Raw genomic sequence first — 20,219 nt, forward strand, 5'->3', positions numbered from 1 at the left:
CTATCATTAATTTGTTATATGTGCAAGATGTGTCAACATGCTGGATGTGAACTTTGACGTGACTATGTGTATTTTGTATGTGTGCATGATATTGTCAATCTTTGATGTGACTATGTGTACTGTTTATGTGCATGATATTGTCAGTCTTTGAGATGACTATGTGTAATGTGTATGTTTGCATGAAATTATCAATCTTTGAGGTGATTATGTGTATTGTTTATGTACATTATATTGTCAGTCTTTGAGATGACTATGTGTATTGTGTATGTTTGCATGATATTATTAATCTTTAAGGTGACGACGTGTACCGTGTATGTGTGCATGATATTTTCAATCTATGAAGTGACTTTGTGTACCGTTTATGTGTGCATGATTTTTTTTCAATCTTTGACGTGCCTATGTGACCCATGTATGTGTGCATGATATTGTCAATCTTTGTCGTGACTATATGTACTGTGTATGTGTGCATGATATTTTCAATCTTTGACGTGACTATGTGTACTGTTTATGCGTGTGTGTATGATATTTTCAGTCTTTAACGTGACTATGTGTACTGGTTATGTGCATGATATGTTCAATCTTTGAGGTGACTATGTGTAATCTTTTTGTGTGCATGATATGTTCAATCTTTGACGTGACTATGTTTACAGTTTATGTGCATGATATTGTCAATCTTTGACGTGACTATGTGTACTGTTTATGTGTGTGTGCATGATATTTTCAATCTCTGACTATGCGTACTGTTTATGTGCATGATATGTTCAATCTTTGAGGTGACTATTGTACTCTTTATGTGTGCATGATATATTCAATCTTTGACGTGACTATGTGTATTGTTTATGTGCATGATATTGTCAATATTTGATGTGACTATATATGCTGTTTATGTGCATGATTTTGTTAATTTTTGACATTACTATGTGTACGGTGTATGTGCATGAAGTTGTCAACATTTGACGTACCTATGTGAACTGTTTATGGGCATGACATTGTCAATCTTTAACGTTACTGGGATACTGTTTATGTGCATGATATCATCAATCCTTGACTTGACTATGTGTACTGCTTATCTGTTTGATATTGTCAAAGAGAGAAAACCAATGGGCAAGAATATCTGACAGAACACATGAAATAACAGGGAAAAACAACACAATAAAAAAACAAATACTAAAATGCACAGAGACGAGCATCGCGAACCCACTAAACACCTGGAAGAACTAGTTATGTGCTCTGTAAGAGTAAACAGTTCCAGCTTCTTGTAAGACATCCGTCGAGCTGCCGGATAAAGGTCATATCCGGTAACGTTTGGCCAAAACGATTATTTACGTCATGGTATAAAAAAGTGACTATGACGTCAGTTTTTGTACATCATATCTTTTTTATAATAGTTTGTGTGTGAACCGTTTATTCCTTACCAAAATGTCGGCATATGTAGTGACAGCAATTTTTGGCAAATCTTATGTCCTATAGCTTGTCAAAAAAGGTCGTGTATCTGTAGTGTCTGTTATTTGGAAAGATAGGATATTATATCGATAATGATTGTTCAGAGAAAGAATGGCATACGAAAGCTGAATTTAAAGAATATGTTAACGCGCTATCTTTTTGTTGCAGTAAACCCTGATTACTCAAGACTCTTATGTGTGTAGAAACAGATCAACTATCCCAGCATATGTGCTCAATTAGTACCCATCGGTATTCTGATTGACTTGTAAACTTATCACTAAACTTAACAAAGATGATGTCTTCCAAAAATTTAAACAAAGTCATTATTTCATTCAACTTCTACATGTTTATTTAATTCTTCTCAACACATTTGCGTCAAATATTAACACTATACACATGATGCAATCAGTTTGTTATTGTTTTGTTGATTTTAACAGTATTGTGAAAGGATTTTACTCGTTAATAATTCCAAACTATAGTTGAATTATGGTATTTAAGTTCCAGTCGAGCCTCAGACAAAACTGCAAATTTTCGATTAGGAAAACAGAAACCTTATAAAGTAATCATCGTTTCACCAAATTCAAAGTTTTTGATTGCATTCGTGAAATACGGATGGGCGTGTCACGAGTCGTCGAAAGCTCAAAAATGGTAATGCTGATATGTAAAACGATTCGTTAGAACAGAGCGAATGAAACGGTCATTATTTCAATGTTCTTATTCTAGAATAGAGTGTATTGTATTAATTACAGACATTTTGCATACGTTGGAATAGTTCTACATTGATTTTGTTGGATTGGTCCAGACAAATATATTTCCCTTTTAGACTTAGTCAATAAGTGCCTATCAAAAATGCTCAATTATTCATCTTTACACTCATAAATATACAACAATTACATAACATTGTCCGTAGTGAAACACAAGATGTAATAAAAATGTACAATACGACATCTTTGGTGGATAAGAAATCCAGTTGATGTAGTGATATCAAAAAAGAACCATTCAAATATTCTTCGATTGACAGTCGTAAAACACGATCAGACAAATAAAGATAGAAAATAATAAACAAGACTGTAATCATGGCTTACTAAAGGAAACCTCAAAAGGCAAATGATCAAAATATAAACAAAATTGTAAAACAGGAAGTGACGTCACTCGAATCTAATGTCGAATTCTACTATATGGCTTACATATAAAAAAAAGTTTCTTAAACTACAGAACGGCAGTGATAAACAGTTCCAGAGAAAACTAACAAAAAATAAAAAAACATGTTGAAGGACGAATGGACGGACACCGTAGTCTTTATATACCATACGGTTTCAAAAATGGGTAAACAAAAAGACCAAAGTGAGAGTTACGACAAAGGTCAAATAGCAATTTTATAATAATTAGAAACCAACAAATAAACAACATGTTAAGAAAACAAGAATAAAACAAGATGAAACCAACAATAGATAACAACAAAGATAAAATAAAGAAATAAGAACAAGAAGGAAATGTGAACAATAAATGGCAAAAGAGATGAACCAATACATATATGGAATAAAATGCTTCACAAGGCGCAGATTGATACGACTGCAGTGGTCGAACCTTAAATAATTGGGGCAAATATGGACACACCGTTTAAGCTTAATGTATACCTAAAGTTTGATTGCGATTAAATATTTGATACAAGAAACATATTGACCATATATTGAAATATATATACTTTCCAACTTCTGGTACTGCTACAGTCAAAACTGATTTCCCCAAATAACGTTTACAGCATTGTGGAGTTGTTATGATATTTGCACTATTCTCATTCTGGGTAATACAGCTTATAAGCAAGCGTAAGAACATGTACATAGTTGATAAAAAGAATCTACGAAGCAAATTGTTTTTGCGGTATGCACTTGACAATTTAGGTCTAAAACAATTAACTGATATCCTGTAAATTCACACTGTCTTAACAATCACAAAGAGGTTGAACCCCGGTTTGGTTTTAGTCTTTGTAACTCAATGCCAATCAAATCTTATAACCCGAACAAATCGTAAACAATGGGTTAAATATATGTTTGCGAGGTCCGAGCGTTGTTTCCAAGGCAACTTTATAAATCACTGAACGTAGAGGAAACCAATTGTACGAATACCAAGGTTATAAAGTAAACATAAGCAAAGTTTGAATGGTATTGGTTATAAATAATTACACAATGTAGATCTTAGCATGGCGGACGTACGAACGGACCAAGTCAAGCGGCTACTATGAATTTGAAAATGTAGGCACATAGTTTATGGTCCATTGAAGTCTTAAAGGCAGTTCCGTCGTCTAGCTGTTGCAGAAAAGAGATTTCAAAGTTATGATAGAATGATCGGAGAATCCTCCTTTGGTGGTGAAATTGCATTTTATGTAATTCATACCTTGAATTACTGACTTTTAAGAAAAATAAATGCCATTTCTGCTTTTCATATAACAGTTTCAACAAGATTTCATAAAAAGGCTTTGTGGTTTTCATTTCACCATAATACTCCCACTGCCTGATTCTTACAAAGATTCATAGCACTTTTAAAAGTGAAAAATACGAACATTTTGCAAACAACATAAAACGTTTTCGCGCTATAAATTATAATAACCAAATGTTGCTTTTCATTTTATACGACAACGTCAATTTTGTTAGATCTGCGTCATTTCTAAAGGTATAAAAATCTGAAGAAACCAAGCATTTTTAAAACCAAATAAAATGTTATGTAAGTAATTATATGGGTGTTATTTTAATAAAAGGATTTTCCATCAAGAAAAAAAGTATTAAATTCAGAGAAAAAAAAAGCTTGATAGCTTTATCACTAAAACCGCACTAAATTTACCTATAACACAATATATTTTTCAACTTGGATTTGCGTCATTTAATAAACTATTTCGTAATTCGTTGGGAAACACGTGTTGGTCTTAAAATGTAAACAACTACATGTACAACGACAAATGAAAATTCTCTCACCTCAAGCGTTAAATGTCCTACCAACAACAACAACGTATCTGAAGATTCTCCTACTCATTTGGTACACACTTTTATGGAACTCTTCGAAACTGCGCAATTCCCAATTATAATGTGATTCAAGTCCTTATGTTGACATCTTGCCAAGCTTTTCGTCAGCAGTATATTTACGAAAGTGGTATAATTATAATTCCGCTCAATGAATCAGTAAAAGGTATTGATAACAATTAGTCAGTTCCAGCAGCATGAATCAGGATGCCAATAGCAAAACATTCTCATGGTCAATCGCTACTATTGACCGTTCAGTGACCTGACCTGGTATATTATTGATAGCGCCGTGGATAAAAACTTACTTATGTAATTTATGTCTGGGGCACTAACGGACTGGGACAATCGAACAAGACACTAACTCTAGTCCCAATGAGGTCTTTGGAGTATAGAAATCAGAATGTTTTCACTGAAAGAGGAATGTGTAAACATCATTGTAGTGGCGATGATATACAATATTGATCTATTGATTTGTTTAGATGTCACTGAGTGCTTTCAGACAGACTTGTTGTATAAATATAATTTTGTACTATAAGATGATTAATTAGTACATGTACGCACTTTGAATCCATTTTGACGATTTGTGGGTCTTAAGAAGCAGACAGTATCATAATCACATGTGACAACAAAATAGAAACATTCTCCGACATTGGTTGTAGCTTCGTTTCATTTTTTTTACTTTTTGAATAGAATTTAATGATCGAATGAACAGTGGCGGAATAAAGGGGGTGGCTGTCTTTATAAGGTATGTGTTATTGGTTATTATTTATAACAAATATCATTCAAACTCTGCAGTGTGTTTACTTTATAAACAAATTTCGACCATATTAACACCTCACCCCTGAAACCGCTTATGGAATTAAAAATAGCCAAATATTGACTTGTCGGATCTGTTTAGCGAGTTAAACCATGTAGATAGCAATCTATTTGACTGAATACGATAATTAGCGAAAGGACGTCTTGTACGCGAGTTCGGTTTTGTCTGTTACACTCGCCCTTCGTTAATCGGTCATCAAGGGGGCGGCCAACATTAAGTAATCCGATCAGGTCGCGTATTATATTGAATCTTCGCACTAATTCAATGCCAGCGACGGTGGTAATGAATTACATGCTATATCTTGGGGGATCTATATAAAGTGCCATTAGGTGCGATCAGAGCGATTAAATTATCATTAAATTAGATTACCAATCAATCATTTTTATTGTATGAACAAACTATATTTTGATTTATAAATGGTCTTGACAATTCTAATTGATTATAACATTCAACTTAATTCGCAATATGCTGCATGTGAATGGCTTCGAAATGGAAAGCTTAACTTTTAACTTTACTGGTAAGCTTTTATGGATGTTTAGTTACGTCTAGCTATAAAATGGATAAATGATAAAAAAGAATATGTATCGGCTTTGTGACTCCATCGACATAAATATACGACTACCATCGTATGTTCTGATTATAACAAAGAGCCTGTTCAAAATTGCTCGAAGTTAAAAAAAAAAAAGCAAATGACGCTCCTGGTCATAAGTTATATCTGTCACTGCCATGTGATTCATTCGGTTGCGTATATACTTTTGTGGCCATGGAAGGAATAAGGAAATTAAGATTGTGTTGTGGAAAAAAAATCTAAAATGTAAACAAATGCTTCATTATAGGGATGATAGATAAAGAGCTAAGCCATTAAGCATAAACATCAACATAACTCAGTTTTTAGACAGGGTAATCAAGGGAACAAAGATTCTAGCGGAAATCAAAAGAATGTACATAATCCAGGGATAAAGACCATACATGGAAACAGGTACACAACGAAAACACATAAAATAACTACAACAACAGTCCAAAGCAACAAAAGTAAGTGAGCAACTCGTACTCCACTGAAAAAAAACCGGGAGAATGCACTAGGTGCGCCGGTAGGGTTAGCGTCCTCTGCTTTTCTAGAATCACAAGTCGAGTTGTTAGAAATAAGTTTTTTCTAAACCACCCCAATAAAAATAAGGTATGATTCGTATGTCGTATGCTTGCAATTGATTTGTCATAAATCTAATCTAACATACAACATGCACATGAAACCAGTGATACGGTATGCACTCGAAACTAGTGATGTGGTACGCACTTCCGCTTAGTCGAAATGGCTCGAGACAAGCTTGCTATTGCATCCATAACATAACATAACATGACATAAATTATTTTTATTTTCAAATCATGATCCTACAAAGAGCATGATAAGTTGTACAACGAAAGAAAAAGAGCTTGATTGGTAGAAAAACCATGTATAAGACAGAACAAAAAACTTATAAAAAAAACCACTATGTTGTTTATTTCTACTTCAGTCAGTTGGTGACAATTTCCAGTCTGTGATGGCGAGAAAAGCAATATTATATCGTAATCTGATTTATTGAAAATAAAATTCGGCAGCAGCTGCTTAACCTTGTGTGACTGTCTTCTTTACTTTGGTTTTGACTCGTCACCAATACTTTAAAAAGTTGAATAGTTCCCTCCAGACAAAAGGAGCCCAGACATTAACTAATGAAACAGTAAATCAAAACCAACCAGTGTTAGTTTTAGACTTCCGCCCTACAGCTTTATTGGCATAGTTTTCTTGTTAATTCTGGAATAGGTCTTTTTTTCATATTTTTAATTCTACCCAAATATAGAACTGAGATAATTTGTTTTTTTCTGTTTTCGTTCTTTATTTGTTCTTTGTCTTTGAATTTTAAGCCTCAGTTTGGATTCATTAGATTTGATTCATTCAGACAGAAAAATGTATTTCATCGCGTTTAGTGTAAATTAGACGAATTTTTATGTGAAGCTTATCTATTATGGTCTTTTGCATGCATGTTAGAATACACACAAAAAGGACTGGTTTGTAAGAAACTCCAATTTAAAGACAGCACTTCACCCTATGTATTTTATCGTGGATGTGGGCACATTTTATCAAGACTTCTATCACTTTCCAATTTTGCAGGCAATGAAATATGTGCAATCTATTTCTTCTTGAGAATTAACTTTTAAGATGATGTATCTTGTATCATTGTTTTTTTTTCTTTTTTTGTAACAACGTATACAAAACAATCGAATAATACATGATGTACCTACATGTACAATGATCGTGAAGGAGGCGGTGTAGACTCTTTTTAATCGTGAACCACATACTTAACTTAGCATCAACAGATATATTGGCGTCTGTTCAATTTAGTCTGAACGTGTTTTGTTGCCAACGTAATTGCAACAATTGGACCAAGACAGAAGATAGAAACGCCTTCTCTACTACAAAACATAAACTACACCACAAGATTACATAAAATAAACTACACCACAAGTTTACATAACATAAACTACACTACAGGTTTACATAACCTAAATTACACCACAAGTTTACATAACATAAAATACACTACAAGTTTACATAACATAAACTACACCACAAGATTACAGAACATAAAATACACTACAAGATTACAGAACATAAACTACACTACAAGATTACGTTATACATCTGTAAATTTAACAGTTAACATAATTTGTCACTGAGATTAACATGTAGTGAAAAAAAGAAAAAACATTGAAGAATTAATAAAATTTCAAAATTAAGCATACAAAACTCATCAAAGATGTTACCACAATATAAAAAAATCAAAGTTCACTGTATCGTGAGTTGTATACTTTCAAATCCTGTAGGTTCAGAATTGGCCCGTTGTATTCTGTATTTTGTTCATGTATATGCCGTATTGTAACATGTTTCCATTACATTATGGTTAGTAGTTTCTGACATAAGTTGGCCCAATGGTATAACAAAAATTAATATGGCGAACAACCCCACCGGAATAAAAAAAATGTCAGCTCAAGGTCACCCACGGCTCTTCAATGTATGACGAAAATACCCTCACACCACAAGACAAGCTGAAGCTTGCCCTAAACAATAGTACACACACGTGCAGAGAAATAGTTGCAACATAAACTCTAGCAGCATAAAAGTAAATTGAGAGTGAAAGCGAAACAATACATGCAAAGGCCAGAAATTCCTGACTTGGGGGAGTCAGCTAGATGTTCTTGAATTTTATAAAAAAAAAATTTCTGTCGGCTCTCACCCACTTTGTAGCTAAGTAGCGTCATTTCAATCAAGTTACTAGTTACATTACTCTATTATGACAAATTGCCCATGCCCATATATATATATATTCGTAAGACTGACCACGGTGGCATGGTTGTGAGCAACACGGTCCAGTGATGTATCACCAGTAAAATAGTATACACAAACCTACATGTAATTTTAAGTTATACTAACATAAAATAGTCCAAGAGAGAGTAATCAAGGAAACCAAGGGTTATAGGGATAATCAAAAGAAAAAACAGACATGCACAACAAAAAACATGAAGTAACAAAAATCATACGTACAAAGTAACAAAAGCAAATGAGCAACTCGGACTCCACTAAAAACTGGGAGCATGGACCAGGTGCACCGGTAGGGTAAGCGTCCTCTGCTTTTCAAGAAATAGCCGCCGAATTGCTCATAAAAAGTCAAGTCCGTGGTAGTCGAAGAGGAAAGGACAAATATTGACATCCAGCGGTTCAAAAAGGACTTCAGTGTCAGTGTATCGTTAATGTCTGGTAATTGTTCGGTTATACTGTTACCATGGTAATTATTGTAGATACTAGTAAGCCAGGATGGCACTAAGTTGCAACGATTCGATATATTAATGAAGTTTCAATAAAACTTTATAAAAATTCTTGAATCATTTTTGTATTCAATTACACGATAGGATCAACTGCTGCAGATGAGTATAACGTGTGTTTTTCTGTACTGTGAAAATGTTTTTAATTTGTTCACGAACAAGGTTATGGTCTGCAATTTTATTCGCCTACTCCTTCATCATTATAAAAGTGTTATTTCATCTAAAATTTGCATTATTACATGAACAGTAAGAACTGTAGAGTCATGAATACAAATGTAAAGAGCTGATGAACAGTTATAATACTTATTTCGTTTACATTTTAACAATTATGCGTTTTCTTTACATCGTTTTAGTGTTGGTACACACAATTTTATCTCCTAATAAAAAATCTGCTTCTAAGCATCCTCTTTGCTGATTATCTGTCTGGTCCTGAAATTTCGACTTTCCTTTCATCTGTGGCAACATCCCTTCAGCACCTGCGTATTGAGTATTCATATCACAACTCATACGTTATGTCAGAGCTTGCCGAAACTACGCAGACTTTTTGTATCGCGTTAGAACTCTAACAAATAGGCTTCTGGAACAGGGTTATGTTGCTACAAGATTGAAGTCATCACTACAGAAGATTTATGGTCGTCATCATGAACTGAACTCGTGGATCGTTAATATGTATCCATCTGCACCATAAAAACTGATTTATTCAACGGGTCATAGTTTTCATTTCCTCGTTTGTCTACCCCGGACTTGACTTTTTATGAGCAACTCGGCGGGTGTTTCTAGAAAAGCAGAGGATGCTTACCCTACCGGTGCACCTGGTCCATGCTCCCAGTTTTAGTGGAGTCCGAGTTGCCCATTCCTATTGTTACTTTGTATGTATGATTTTAGTTACTTTATGTTCTTTGTTGTGTATGTCTGTTTTCCATGTCTGGTCTTTGTCCCTGGATTGCATTCTTTTGATTACCGCTATAACCTTGGTTCCCTTGATTACTCTTTCCTATAAATGTACATACATTCCGCAATGCTACGTCGGCATTTGATAAAATTTTCAGTACAAACAAAAAAGTTACGTCTTTTTTGAAAATGTCCCAAGAAATATCAGATGTCAATATTTTCCGTGTTCGTTGAGAAAATTCCATGCCCCAGCGCAATTCTACAATCAATTGGCAATTTCTTCTATGAAATAATGATACTTTGTAATTGTACATGTACATACATTTAGCAATACATGCACATATTTCATTTTTTATTATTTAAACCGTTTAAAAGGGGTAAAATTTGAAAAAAACAAATGTGTAGCGATTTGTCCAATTTTCACTTTTTGAACGTTTGGAAAGTTTTCCGTCGATCGTGAAATGGGGAAATAAAGCGGAAATATCGACAAAAATATCGAAATCCATGGTATACAAAAATACTAAACGTATCTTGTTTCATCTTATTAATAAACGAAAGAATAAAAGAATTGAATAAATTCTTAATGCTAACAGATAGAATGAAAGTAGAAAAGGGAGTCATAAACATTTTTTGTATATTTCGGAAAGTGCAAATGAGCAAATGAAATGAAAATCTTCACCATTGAGCGGCTATCTGATGGGTGTTGATGAAAGCCCGATTTTCTGATGAATAAAAAGCTCTTTCAATCGAAAAACTAAGTTGTGAAGAGCCCAAATTCTGCTATTGGTACATGTAACATAAAATCATACATGTATATCAAAATGCACATTTTAACTTATCTTAGGAGAAAATTGCAATATTCTCTCTCTAGACAGACAGAGTGGTTGCATTCCACGCTGCGATGTACATGTACAATGTATGTGCAGATTTAATATATTGGTAGCACTGATAATCAATTTAATCATTTTTTTCGATTTTCTGAGAAATGTTTTAGATGTTTAAGATGTTTTAATTGCTACCAATCAACAATAGCGTTCGGAACGTCACTAAGGAAAACCTGACAATGGTGCAAAGTGTTGGGAAAGATGCCACGTTCCTTGCACGTAAAAGAAACCTTCCGTGGTATTCTTTCAGGGTAGGAACCATTGGGCTCTGCCAGAGGAGGCTAAATTGCCCGACCATACCCACCTCTCCCAATTTTCAGTGGAAATCAAATTTATTTTTGCTCGGGTGGGATGTTGTATGTCTATTTTGGAGGGTTGTCTGTTCACATAACAGTATTTTACGTTTCTGGAAAATCGGGGTCTGTTCCGATTTCCGGATTAAATTTAGGTTAACATATTTTACCTACCGGTAGCAGACGTATATTTTTTGTAGTTTACTTGTTTGTGTAAAATCATTATAGAAGTTCGTCGTATATCTTGACGTTTGTTTGTATCATATATAAATGTTCCCTATCGATAGAAGGATACAACACTAGGGCGTTTCGGTTAGTAAACAAGCACCTGTAGTTTATAGTTTTTTCTTCTTCCCTTTTTTTTTTAGCAAATTACAGCACAAAAAACGTGATTATGTTCCAGCAGCTAAGGACATAATAAAGAGGGGAAGACCTGTAACGCTATGGTTTTTTTTATTTATTTTTTTTTTTGTACTTTACAACAATTTCTATAGTGTTGTTTATTACCTAAACGTCATCCATATAAATTTATATAGTTATGGCAAGTCGACTCGATCGGTGAAGCAATTAGATTTCCGGAGTAACCCAAGCTCAGATCATTCACCCCATCCTTTAAGTAGGATGGTCCGTAAACAGACAAAAATAAAATCAAGAAACCTTCATATGTTCTGCAAAACAATGCTCTGAAAATCGGTACTGAAGAGATTGAAACGAATGACATTCACAGGATTGCTCTTTGATTAAATATGATGCATGTGCTGATAAGGATACTAGTTTTTTTTATTTTTATTTTTATTTTTTTAATTTTTTTTTTAGGAATGGTCGATCGTTTCCAAGAATTTGGCGATCAATATGAATCACGATGATACAGGGCTCGATGATATCAGACTATAATGATGACAAATCAGGCTTACCGATCGATTGACCAATTTCTGACAAATTCATCGTAGTAAGTCATCGGCTATTGGTTTCCAATATACGTAATTGTAGGGTAAAAAATATAGAGTTGTTTTGAAGCAGTATTCTCAAGGTCGTGTTTACAGTGACGGGTTTTATAACAACTAATTAACAACGTCTGAATAAGGTATGACTCTTTAAATTGATTGAAGTCGATCATTTGATACGTCTGCAAACGACAGCCTTGAAGAGGACCACAAAACATTGAATATTTTTTTTATAATAATAACGTTACAGAAAAATAACATCAAACACAGAATATTGATACTTCTGAAAAACTATGCAAACAGCGTCTAAGTAAACAAACTTATAAAAAAAAAATAATGCGGTTTCCTTTAACAACCTAGTTAATTGTTTTGTCGGACTCTCCAACAGGAAAGTCGCAGTCTCCTGGAATAATTGGGTAAGTGATATGATATTCCCTCGTTTCATGCCATGTTGTGTGGTAGATTAAACTTGTGCCATAGATAGTTTCCAGCACTATTGCAAGACAGTCGGTCTCAATTTTTAGAATTAAGAAATTTGGCTCGACATATGGAACTGTAAATATCATGTGTGTGGTTCAAATTCCGTTGAAATGATCCTCACTTGGTATTCAGAGGCAAAGCACCCAAACCTCGACTGGTACGACAGAAAGGGTGTCTTTCTCTATAATACATTTTTTATACCTCGTGAAGAACAGGGACTCCACAAATATATATATATATTAAATTAGGTCTAAAATGCTTATGCATGCAGTAACTGAGCGTGATACAGTGGATTCCACTTCATCGCATACCTGTTAATTGCATATTCCTGTTAATTGCCTAGAAACTCAAAGAACAAAAACTTTTACCATCTTATCCGTGTAAAAAATTATTCTCTTATTTGCATAACATAAGACCAAAAAAAAAAAAAACCAAAATCCTCTTAACTGCGTTGTTTAATATTTTCAAAATTTACTCAAAAATATACCTAAATGGGTATATAACAATAGTCATTGTTAGTGAAATACCTCAGTTTTCTTAAGAAGGTTGTTTTTACAATACTTTCTCTCCTTTGAATAGACACTAAGGCAGGAATCTGATTAAACATGAGAAAAGAATTATATATCCCACTTATACATTGAAAATATTAGGTAAAATCCCTGGAAAATGGTCATTTCTTTTCTTTGCAAGTGCCTGTTAATTGCATAGTTTTTTTCTGACAGTAAGTTATGCGATTAACAGGAATCCACTGTATACCTCAGCGAACGAACGCTTTACAAAGCAATCAAGAACCATACTAATGATTTTCAGACATATGTCAGGCTGAAATCGTAACATTGTTTTTTCACTAGATGCTACATGTAGCAAACGGAATTTTGCTTTACCATTAGAGCCAAAGAAAACATAAATTGGACACAGAGATACAAACTAACTAGGAGTTAGATGTGAAGGGTACGGGTTGACCTGCCAGAATGTTCAATAGTTTTTCTCCTTTTCAATTTACAACAGCTTAACTCTGTTAAGAACAAATTCTATCGACACCTGGGTACTATTAGTAACACTTGTTTTTATTTTAAAGGAAGTCAATGGCTAATAAACTTTTCAAACGGAAAAAAACTTGCCGCTGACACAAATAATCAAAATGGTAAGAAAAAGCGTTTTGGCGTTGTATTGTTCGTCGCATATGATAACCTTTCAAACATGGTACCACAATAAAATGCAATGAAAGTCTTTTGGTTTCTTTCTTTTGGCTTGCACTGGCATGTTTAAGACGAATATCACGGCGATATGAAGTAAAGAAAAACTACTACCAAATCAATTAGGATACAATAATGCATGGAAGAGGCGGATTCAGGCGGGGCGTGGCGGGCGTGCGCCCCACCTAAAATTGCAAAGCATGGGTTGTCCTCAGCTTAATAAAGTATCTGAAGAGACGACGAAAATTATCGTCCTCGCATTCCATCCGTTTTAACATTCAAAGTATATAAAACAGTATCATTACACGTGATTACTAATCATCTGACCTACCGTTTATTTAAGTTCTATAAATATCATATACTTCAAAGGAAGGTGTCAAACGCGGTGCTGCGTTTGATAACAAATATTATGGGCTTATAGCAGTTAAAGTTAAAACAATTGTTACATTGTAGTTGCGGTTTTTATAAATAATTTCTTTGATAATCGAATTTCAAAAACACCCCTAACTAACTTTCGTTGGTTAGTTCATTATGGCACGGCCAAGAAAACAGTCCAGGTTAGATTCTTTCTTAATGAAAGATAGAAATACTGGTTCAAGCGAAAGGTTAGGTATTAATTTTATCATTATTTACTATCTGTGCTACTGTGTCTAAATATATTTCTCACTTGCAACCTAAACATGTTGCCGGTCTATGCATAAAAGGTCATGGCTAGACCCGTATTACCGTATTACATTGGATTACAAGAAAATAAGCATAATTCCGTAAAAGCATCTCATTCTGACATAAGTGGTTTGCCATGAAAACAGTATATGTAAAATGTGGCACGTCTCCAAAAATCAAAAATTTACAAAAAGATTTTATGAAAAGACAATTAAAAATCTCTGGTAAAAGTAGAAATATTCGTTTGCAAAATCTAATATTGATCCGGTGAGCTATTGTCATCTGTCTCGTCTTACTTTGCGTCCGTCAGTCCGCCCGTCTATCTGTTAACTCTTCACAGGTTTTATTTCACGTTTATGAAACCATGTACATTTGGCTTAGACACATTGAAGATGTGCAAAACAACGGTTAATAATTTTTTTCATGGTGTTCCTGTATCTCTTTATGTCACAACTACCAGCACAATGTCTTTCAAAGTTAAGTTTAAATATTACCTGATATTTCTATATAGATAAGTTTACAACAAATACTGGTAGTTTGATTGTAGATTGGCTTGCAAAGGAACACAGCATCAAGGTATTCTAGTAGATGGTGGAAGACAATACGTTTGTATTGCCCTGTGTTTCATGGCATCTGTCACCCACGAACCATCTACTCATATTCTTCAATTTGGTACAGATCTTTGCCACTCAATATGCACGAATCGTAGCTATATGCTTGTAAATGAAATACCAAGTACCGTTGATATTGCGGGAAGAAGTCTACACTATCATGTTATAGAGTCGAGAGGCGGATCAACAGCCCATGCAGTAGACGACTTGGACGCCTTGTGTATTAGTATCAGAGGAGCACTTAAGCACTGCTATGAGGAATCAGATATGTGTTTTATGACAGTTGGAAAATACCTAAGTTGCACTATTGGTACAAAAAAGACAGATGCTCAGATGTACTTGGTAATGGACTCGCATAGCAGAGATGAATCTGGAAAATCGATCCCAGATGGGAATTACGGTTCAAATTGTCAACAAAACAGGGTCTCTCGTGGAAAACTATCGAAACTTCAATAAGAAATGTAATTTTTGTAGCAAATTTAGTATCAGCACACAGGAAAATGATTCCGGAATCGAACTAGGTAGGTGTGACATGCACAATTTCAACTTGAAAGTCGTTACAAGCGGTTGAAGGGCGATACTCCGCGGTACCGCTAAATCTCCAACTTTTTGTATGGCACATTGTTCTGACTCCAACCCGACATATCAATATCCAAATAAAAAAGAGGAGGGTTGCAGGGTCAAAGGAAATTCGGACTATACTCCGCGGTACCGCTAAATCTCCAACTTTTTGTATGGCACATCGTTCTGACCCCAACCCGACATATCAATATCCAAATAAAAAAGAGGAGGGTTGCAGGGTCACTGGAAATTCGGACTACAACAAAACATGTGAATTGCGATATATTATGTGGACTTTTTCGTAAATTAACTTGACTTATTGACTTAGTATCTCGAGACAAAAGCTAGTTTTTCGTGGTAAGTTACGATAACTTATCACAAAATTTCGCGTTCGAAATAATACAACAATTCAAGTTATTTCACAAAAAAAGTCAACATGATTTATCACAATGTATACACTTTGTAGCTGACACTACTTGGCATTTTCATAACTTTAAAGTAAAAAACTGCGATAGTTTGTGTCGACAGATATCAATACGTTCATGGCAAGTTGAGCTAACTTGTCTCCATTACAAAGGTCTTGAATTTGTGTTTCCTTACGTCCGTAACGACCAGTTCAGTAGAGAGAGCAAACTCTTCTCTCCGCCTCGTGAAGAATTGCTTCAGAAGTTCTATGAGTGAGGATCGATTTAATGCCTTAGTTGTGCTGTTTGTCTACATTGATATTGACATCCCAACTGTTTTGGACGTGTATGCTAGGAAATATCCTAGACGAATCTTACTATTAAATCCATTGGCATAATAAAACTTAAATCATTCAAAAGATGTATTGTCATTGTTACGGACACTGTAGAAAATAAAATAAATTTTCGCATTATCTTCATCGTAACATTCGCTTGATTTTTGTATATGGAGGGTCAGCTTGTGTACTCTGGATTGAGGTCTGTCTCTATTCTACTTCTCTTTAGTCCCGTTTTCTGGTAAATATATGGGAGTAGTCTCAATGAATAGCTCTGAGATTTATGGTTAATTATGTTGCTTGCATATTGTTGTAAGGGACAGATTTAAGCAGTTTTAGGTTGAAACCTTAATTTCTCGCTAATTTTACCACAAAATATATCTACATTGTACACACTCTAGAAGAATTAAAAAAAATAATAATCTACAAAAAATTTTTTTCGCCTCGCTCCGCTTGGTGAAATTTTAACTGTGCCCCCCCCCCCCCCACCAATCTAAAATCCTGGATCCGCCCCTGCATGCTTTTTGTTTCTCAACAAACTGGTAGTTTTCGTTGTAGTCAGGACAAGGAGAAATTATAGGCAGGTTCGCTGGTGCTCTTTTGGGTTATTAAGAATCCATGTTTATCACAACTTTTGTCAAGAACTGAGAATATTATTTAAAACTTAGACGTACTAAACAGTTTTACTTAGTATTATATTATAATCTTTGTAAAGAGTAATCAAGGGAACCAAGGCCATAGCGGCAATCAAAATAACGCAATCCAGGGACAAAGACCAGACATGGAAAACAGACACGCACAACAAAGAACACAAAGCAACCAAAATCATACACACAAAGCAACAAAAGTAAATGAGCAACTCGGACCAGGTGCACCGGTAGGGTAAGAGTCCTATGCTTTTCTAGAAACACCCGCCGAGTTGCTCATAAAAAGTCAAGTCCGGGGTAGACAAACGAGGAAAGGAAAACTATGACCCGTTGAATAAATCAGTTTTCATGGTGCTGATGGATACACCATAACGATCCACGAGTTCATGATGACGACCATAAAACTTCTGTAGTGATACTTCAATCTTGTAGCAACATAACCCTGTCCCCCAGAAGCCTATTTGTTAGAGTTATAGCGCGATACAAAAAGTCTGCGTAGTTTCGGCAAGCTCTGGCATAACGTATGAGTTGTGATATGAACACTCCATACACAGGAGCCGAAGGGATGTTGCCACAGATGAAAGGAAAGTTGACAATTCTGAATGAAAAGTCATCACGTTTGTCGTAAAGTTTGGTCAATAGTTTTCCTTTACCATCGATTTCTAAGTGTAGGTCAAGATACGAGGCTGACTCCACAGTGTCTGTAGTATCCTTTATCTCGAGTTCTTTTGGGTAGATGCGATGTATCAAATCCCCGAAATTAGGATTGTTTAAAGGTAACACGTCATCTATATAGCGGAAACTGAGATTGAAGGATCTAGCTAAACAATATTCTTTCTTTCCGATCAGATCAGCTATAAAGACAGCCTCATAAGAGTGAAGGAATAGGTCAGCTAGTAAAGGAGCACAATTTGTTTCCATTGGAATGCCGACCGTTTGTTGAAAAACACATCCACCACACTGGACAAATATGTTGTCGATTAAAAATTCCAGCATTTTGTAAACATCTTCATCTGTATATTTGGAAGATGATTTGGAATTATTTCTTACAAAGTATGAGGAATCTCTACCAAGAACTATATATTTGTATCTAGGTGTACCATCTTTTTTGGAAAAACAACGATGTATAATGTTTTTAAGTCGGGATTTTAACTGAGTATGGGAATAGAAGTATACAGTGTTGAAGAATCATAGGTTTTAATGCTATTATATTCAGATAATAGTCTTGAACTGATTGTCTCCAAAAGATCTTTCGAATTTTTCAGGATCCACATTGAATTAATACCACTACGGGAGTAACAAGTGTTGTGGTAGGATTGTAGACCCTCTTTGACAGTTGTGAGTATAGAAGTTAAAAGTTTTGAAAGAGGTTTGGTGGTACATTTTGCAGATCCAGCTATGAAACGTTGTTTGTATGGATTCTTGTGAAGTTTAGGAATCCAGTACATAGACGGTAAATCACAATCATCGTCCTTGGTAGAGAGACCAAAAGAGGATAGGACAGATTTATGGTTTTCCACAATCTCTTCTTTGGAAAGGGTGGTAGCAGTGTAGGTCTTATCACTGCTATTATTTTCTACGTCTACCTCTGATAATAAACATTGGATATAAAACGTTTTGCAGACAAAAACAATGTTGTTTTGGGCTTTGTCTGCTGATACGACAACATACTTGTCATGTATAGTAGACAATGTTTTTGCTACATCAGGGTCTTTGAAAACTGATGTAGCCTTGGCACTCATTGACCTACTTAAAACTTTCATTCGTTTCAAAATTAAAGACCTCACGGCCTTCAACCACTCTGACATAGAATCAATGTCTTCTTGTTCTCGTTTTATCCATTTTCTTGCATAGTCCTCGACGGCATCCATAAGAACTTTAAAGTTATAATTCCAATTTATGGAGCGTGGTTCACGGTACTTGGGACCTTTAGAAAGGATATTACGCAGAGATTCGTTAAAATATACGAAATATTCCCAAAATGCACCAATTGGAAACTTGTATTTGAACTATGGAGAAATGACACTTCCAAAACTGTTATTTAAATTGAAAATTCGATATTTTACTGCAAATGTTAGATATTAAAAAACAATTTCAGAATGTGTTTTTAAGTAATTACTTTCTAATTTACATTTCGATACCTCAAACGTCAAGATCAGCATTCATATCGAACTGCTAAAATTTTGAAAGTTTTTGGCATGTTTACCAAAAACTGATGCAGACCACACTATTTGCTAGCTTTTCTTAAGTACAGCTAAATATTGATTCTTGTATGAGATGGAATTTGAGCTAATCTGATGTAAAAAATTTGAAATTTTCATACAGGCAAAGGGAAGTAAGTCATGCAAAAATGGTACATTTTTTCTTAAAAATGATTGACATTGACCCCATTTTGTAAGAGACCATAATCGATGTGTACGACATCTATATTGCGATAGAGCTTGAAATACGCTCTCCATCTATATCGATAGCCTGCTATCCTACTTTTAAAACACTTAAATAAAAAATTTTGGTACATTGTAGGTCTAGTTGTATTTATTTTTATTTCAAATTTTGGTGATAAGCTGGTCTGCCCGAAGTATCACATGACCGACATGTGACGTTTGTCACATCAACAAGATGGCTTACAAATGTTTACGTATTTCTTGATGTGAAATGTTTAATAGAGGGATCTGAATTCTGAAGGGAAAATATTTTTTTTATTTGCCAATTTAAAAAAAAAAATAAAAACAGAAAAAATCGATTCCCCTGTAATATGGGAGAAGAGAAATCAAGTGTAAGTACAAAAATCAGATTATAGTCAGAATCCTAGCCCCCCCCAAAAAAAAACAAAAACAAAAACAAAAAACAAAAAAAAAACGAAGTTTAACCAATCAACAATTTGCCAATTGTGATATGAAGGTTAAGCATTTCAATCGGACCAATACAACATTATTATTTATGGAATTCCAAAGGAGCCAAGATTCTGAATTTGTAACGTGTTAAATTTGTAATCTACTTTTTTGTGTAAATTGTTAAATTTGTAAATTCTGAATTTTTAAATCTTCAATTTGAAATTCGTAAAATGTCAAAAATTATACATATTCATATGGTCTTTCAATGTGTTTTGGATCGGCACATGAAGTAGATCGCTAATAAAAAAAATGCATGCACAGCACATGCTGAATAACTTGGAACCACC

At 34.5% G+C, this 20,219-nt stretch overlaps 1 protein-coding gene across 14 annotated transcripts in view; it reads left to right on the top strand.

The window, feature by feature from the left end:
* The first annotated feature begins 212 nt into the window (after positions 1-212).
* LOC148602216 (solute carrier family 2, facilitated glucose transporter member 3-like) overlaps positions 213-20,219 on the top strand; it is a 51,860-nt gene continuing 31,853 nt past the window's right edge. The window contains exons 1-4 of one of the 14 annotated variants that reach the window (XM_088554584.1): positions 234-5,202; positions 12,014-12,281; positions 12,530-12,557; positions 15,028-19,814. In XM_088554584.1, the coding sequence (XP_088410710.1) occupies positions 19,794-19,814 (21 nt within the window). In that variant the 5' untranslated portion in view covers positions 234-5,202; positions 12,014-12,281; positions 12,530-12,557; positions 15,028-19,793. Of the gene's footprint in view, positions 5,203-12,013; positions 19,815-20,219 lie in introns of all 14 variants that reach the window. The other 13 variants (XM_088554586.1, XM_088554582.1, XM_088554583.1 and 10 more) reach the window with 13 other exon arrangements.

Source organism: Perna viridis, chromosome 12, assembly GCF_037379345.1.
Source record: "Perna viridis isolate PV_CMFRI_1.1 ecotype Kerala chromosome 12, ASM3737934v1, whole genome shotgun sequence".
NCBI lineage: Eukaryota > Metazoa > Mollusca > Bivalvia > Mytilida > Mytilidae > Perna > Perna viridis.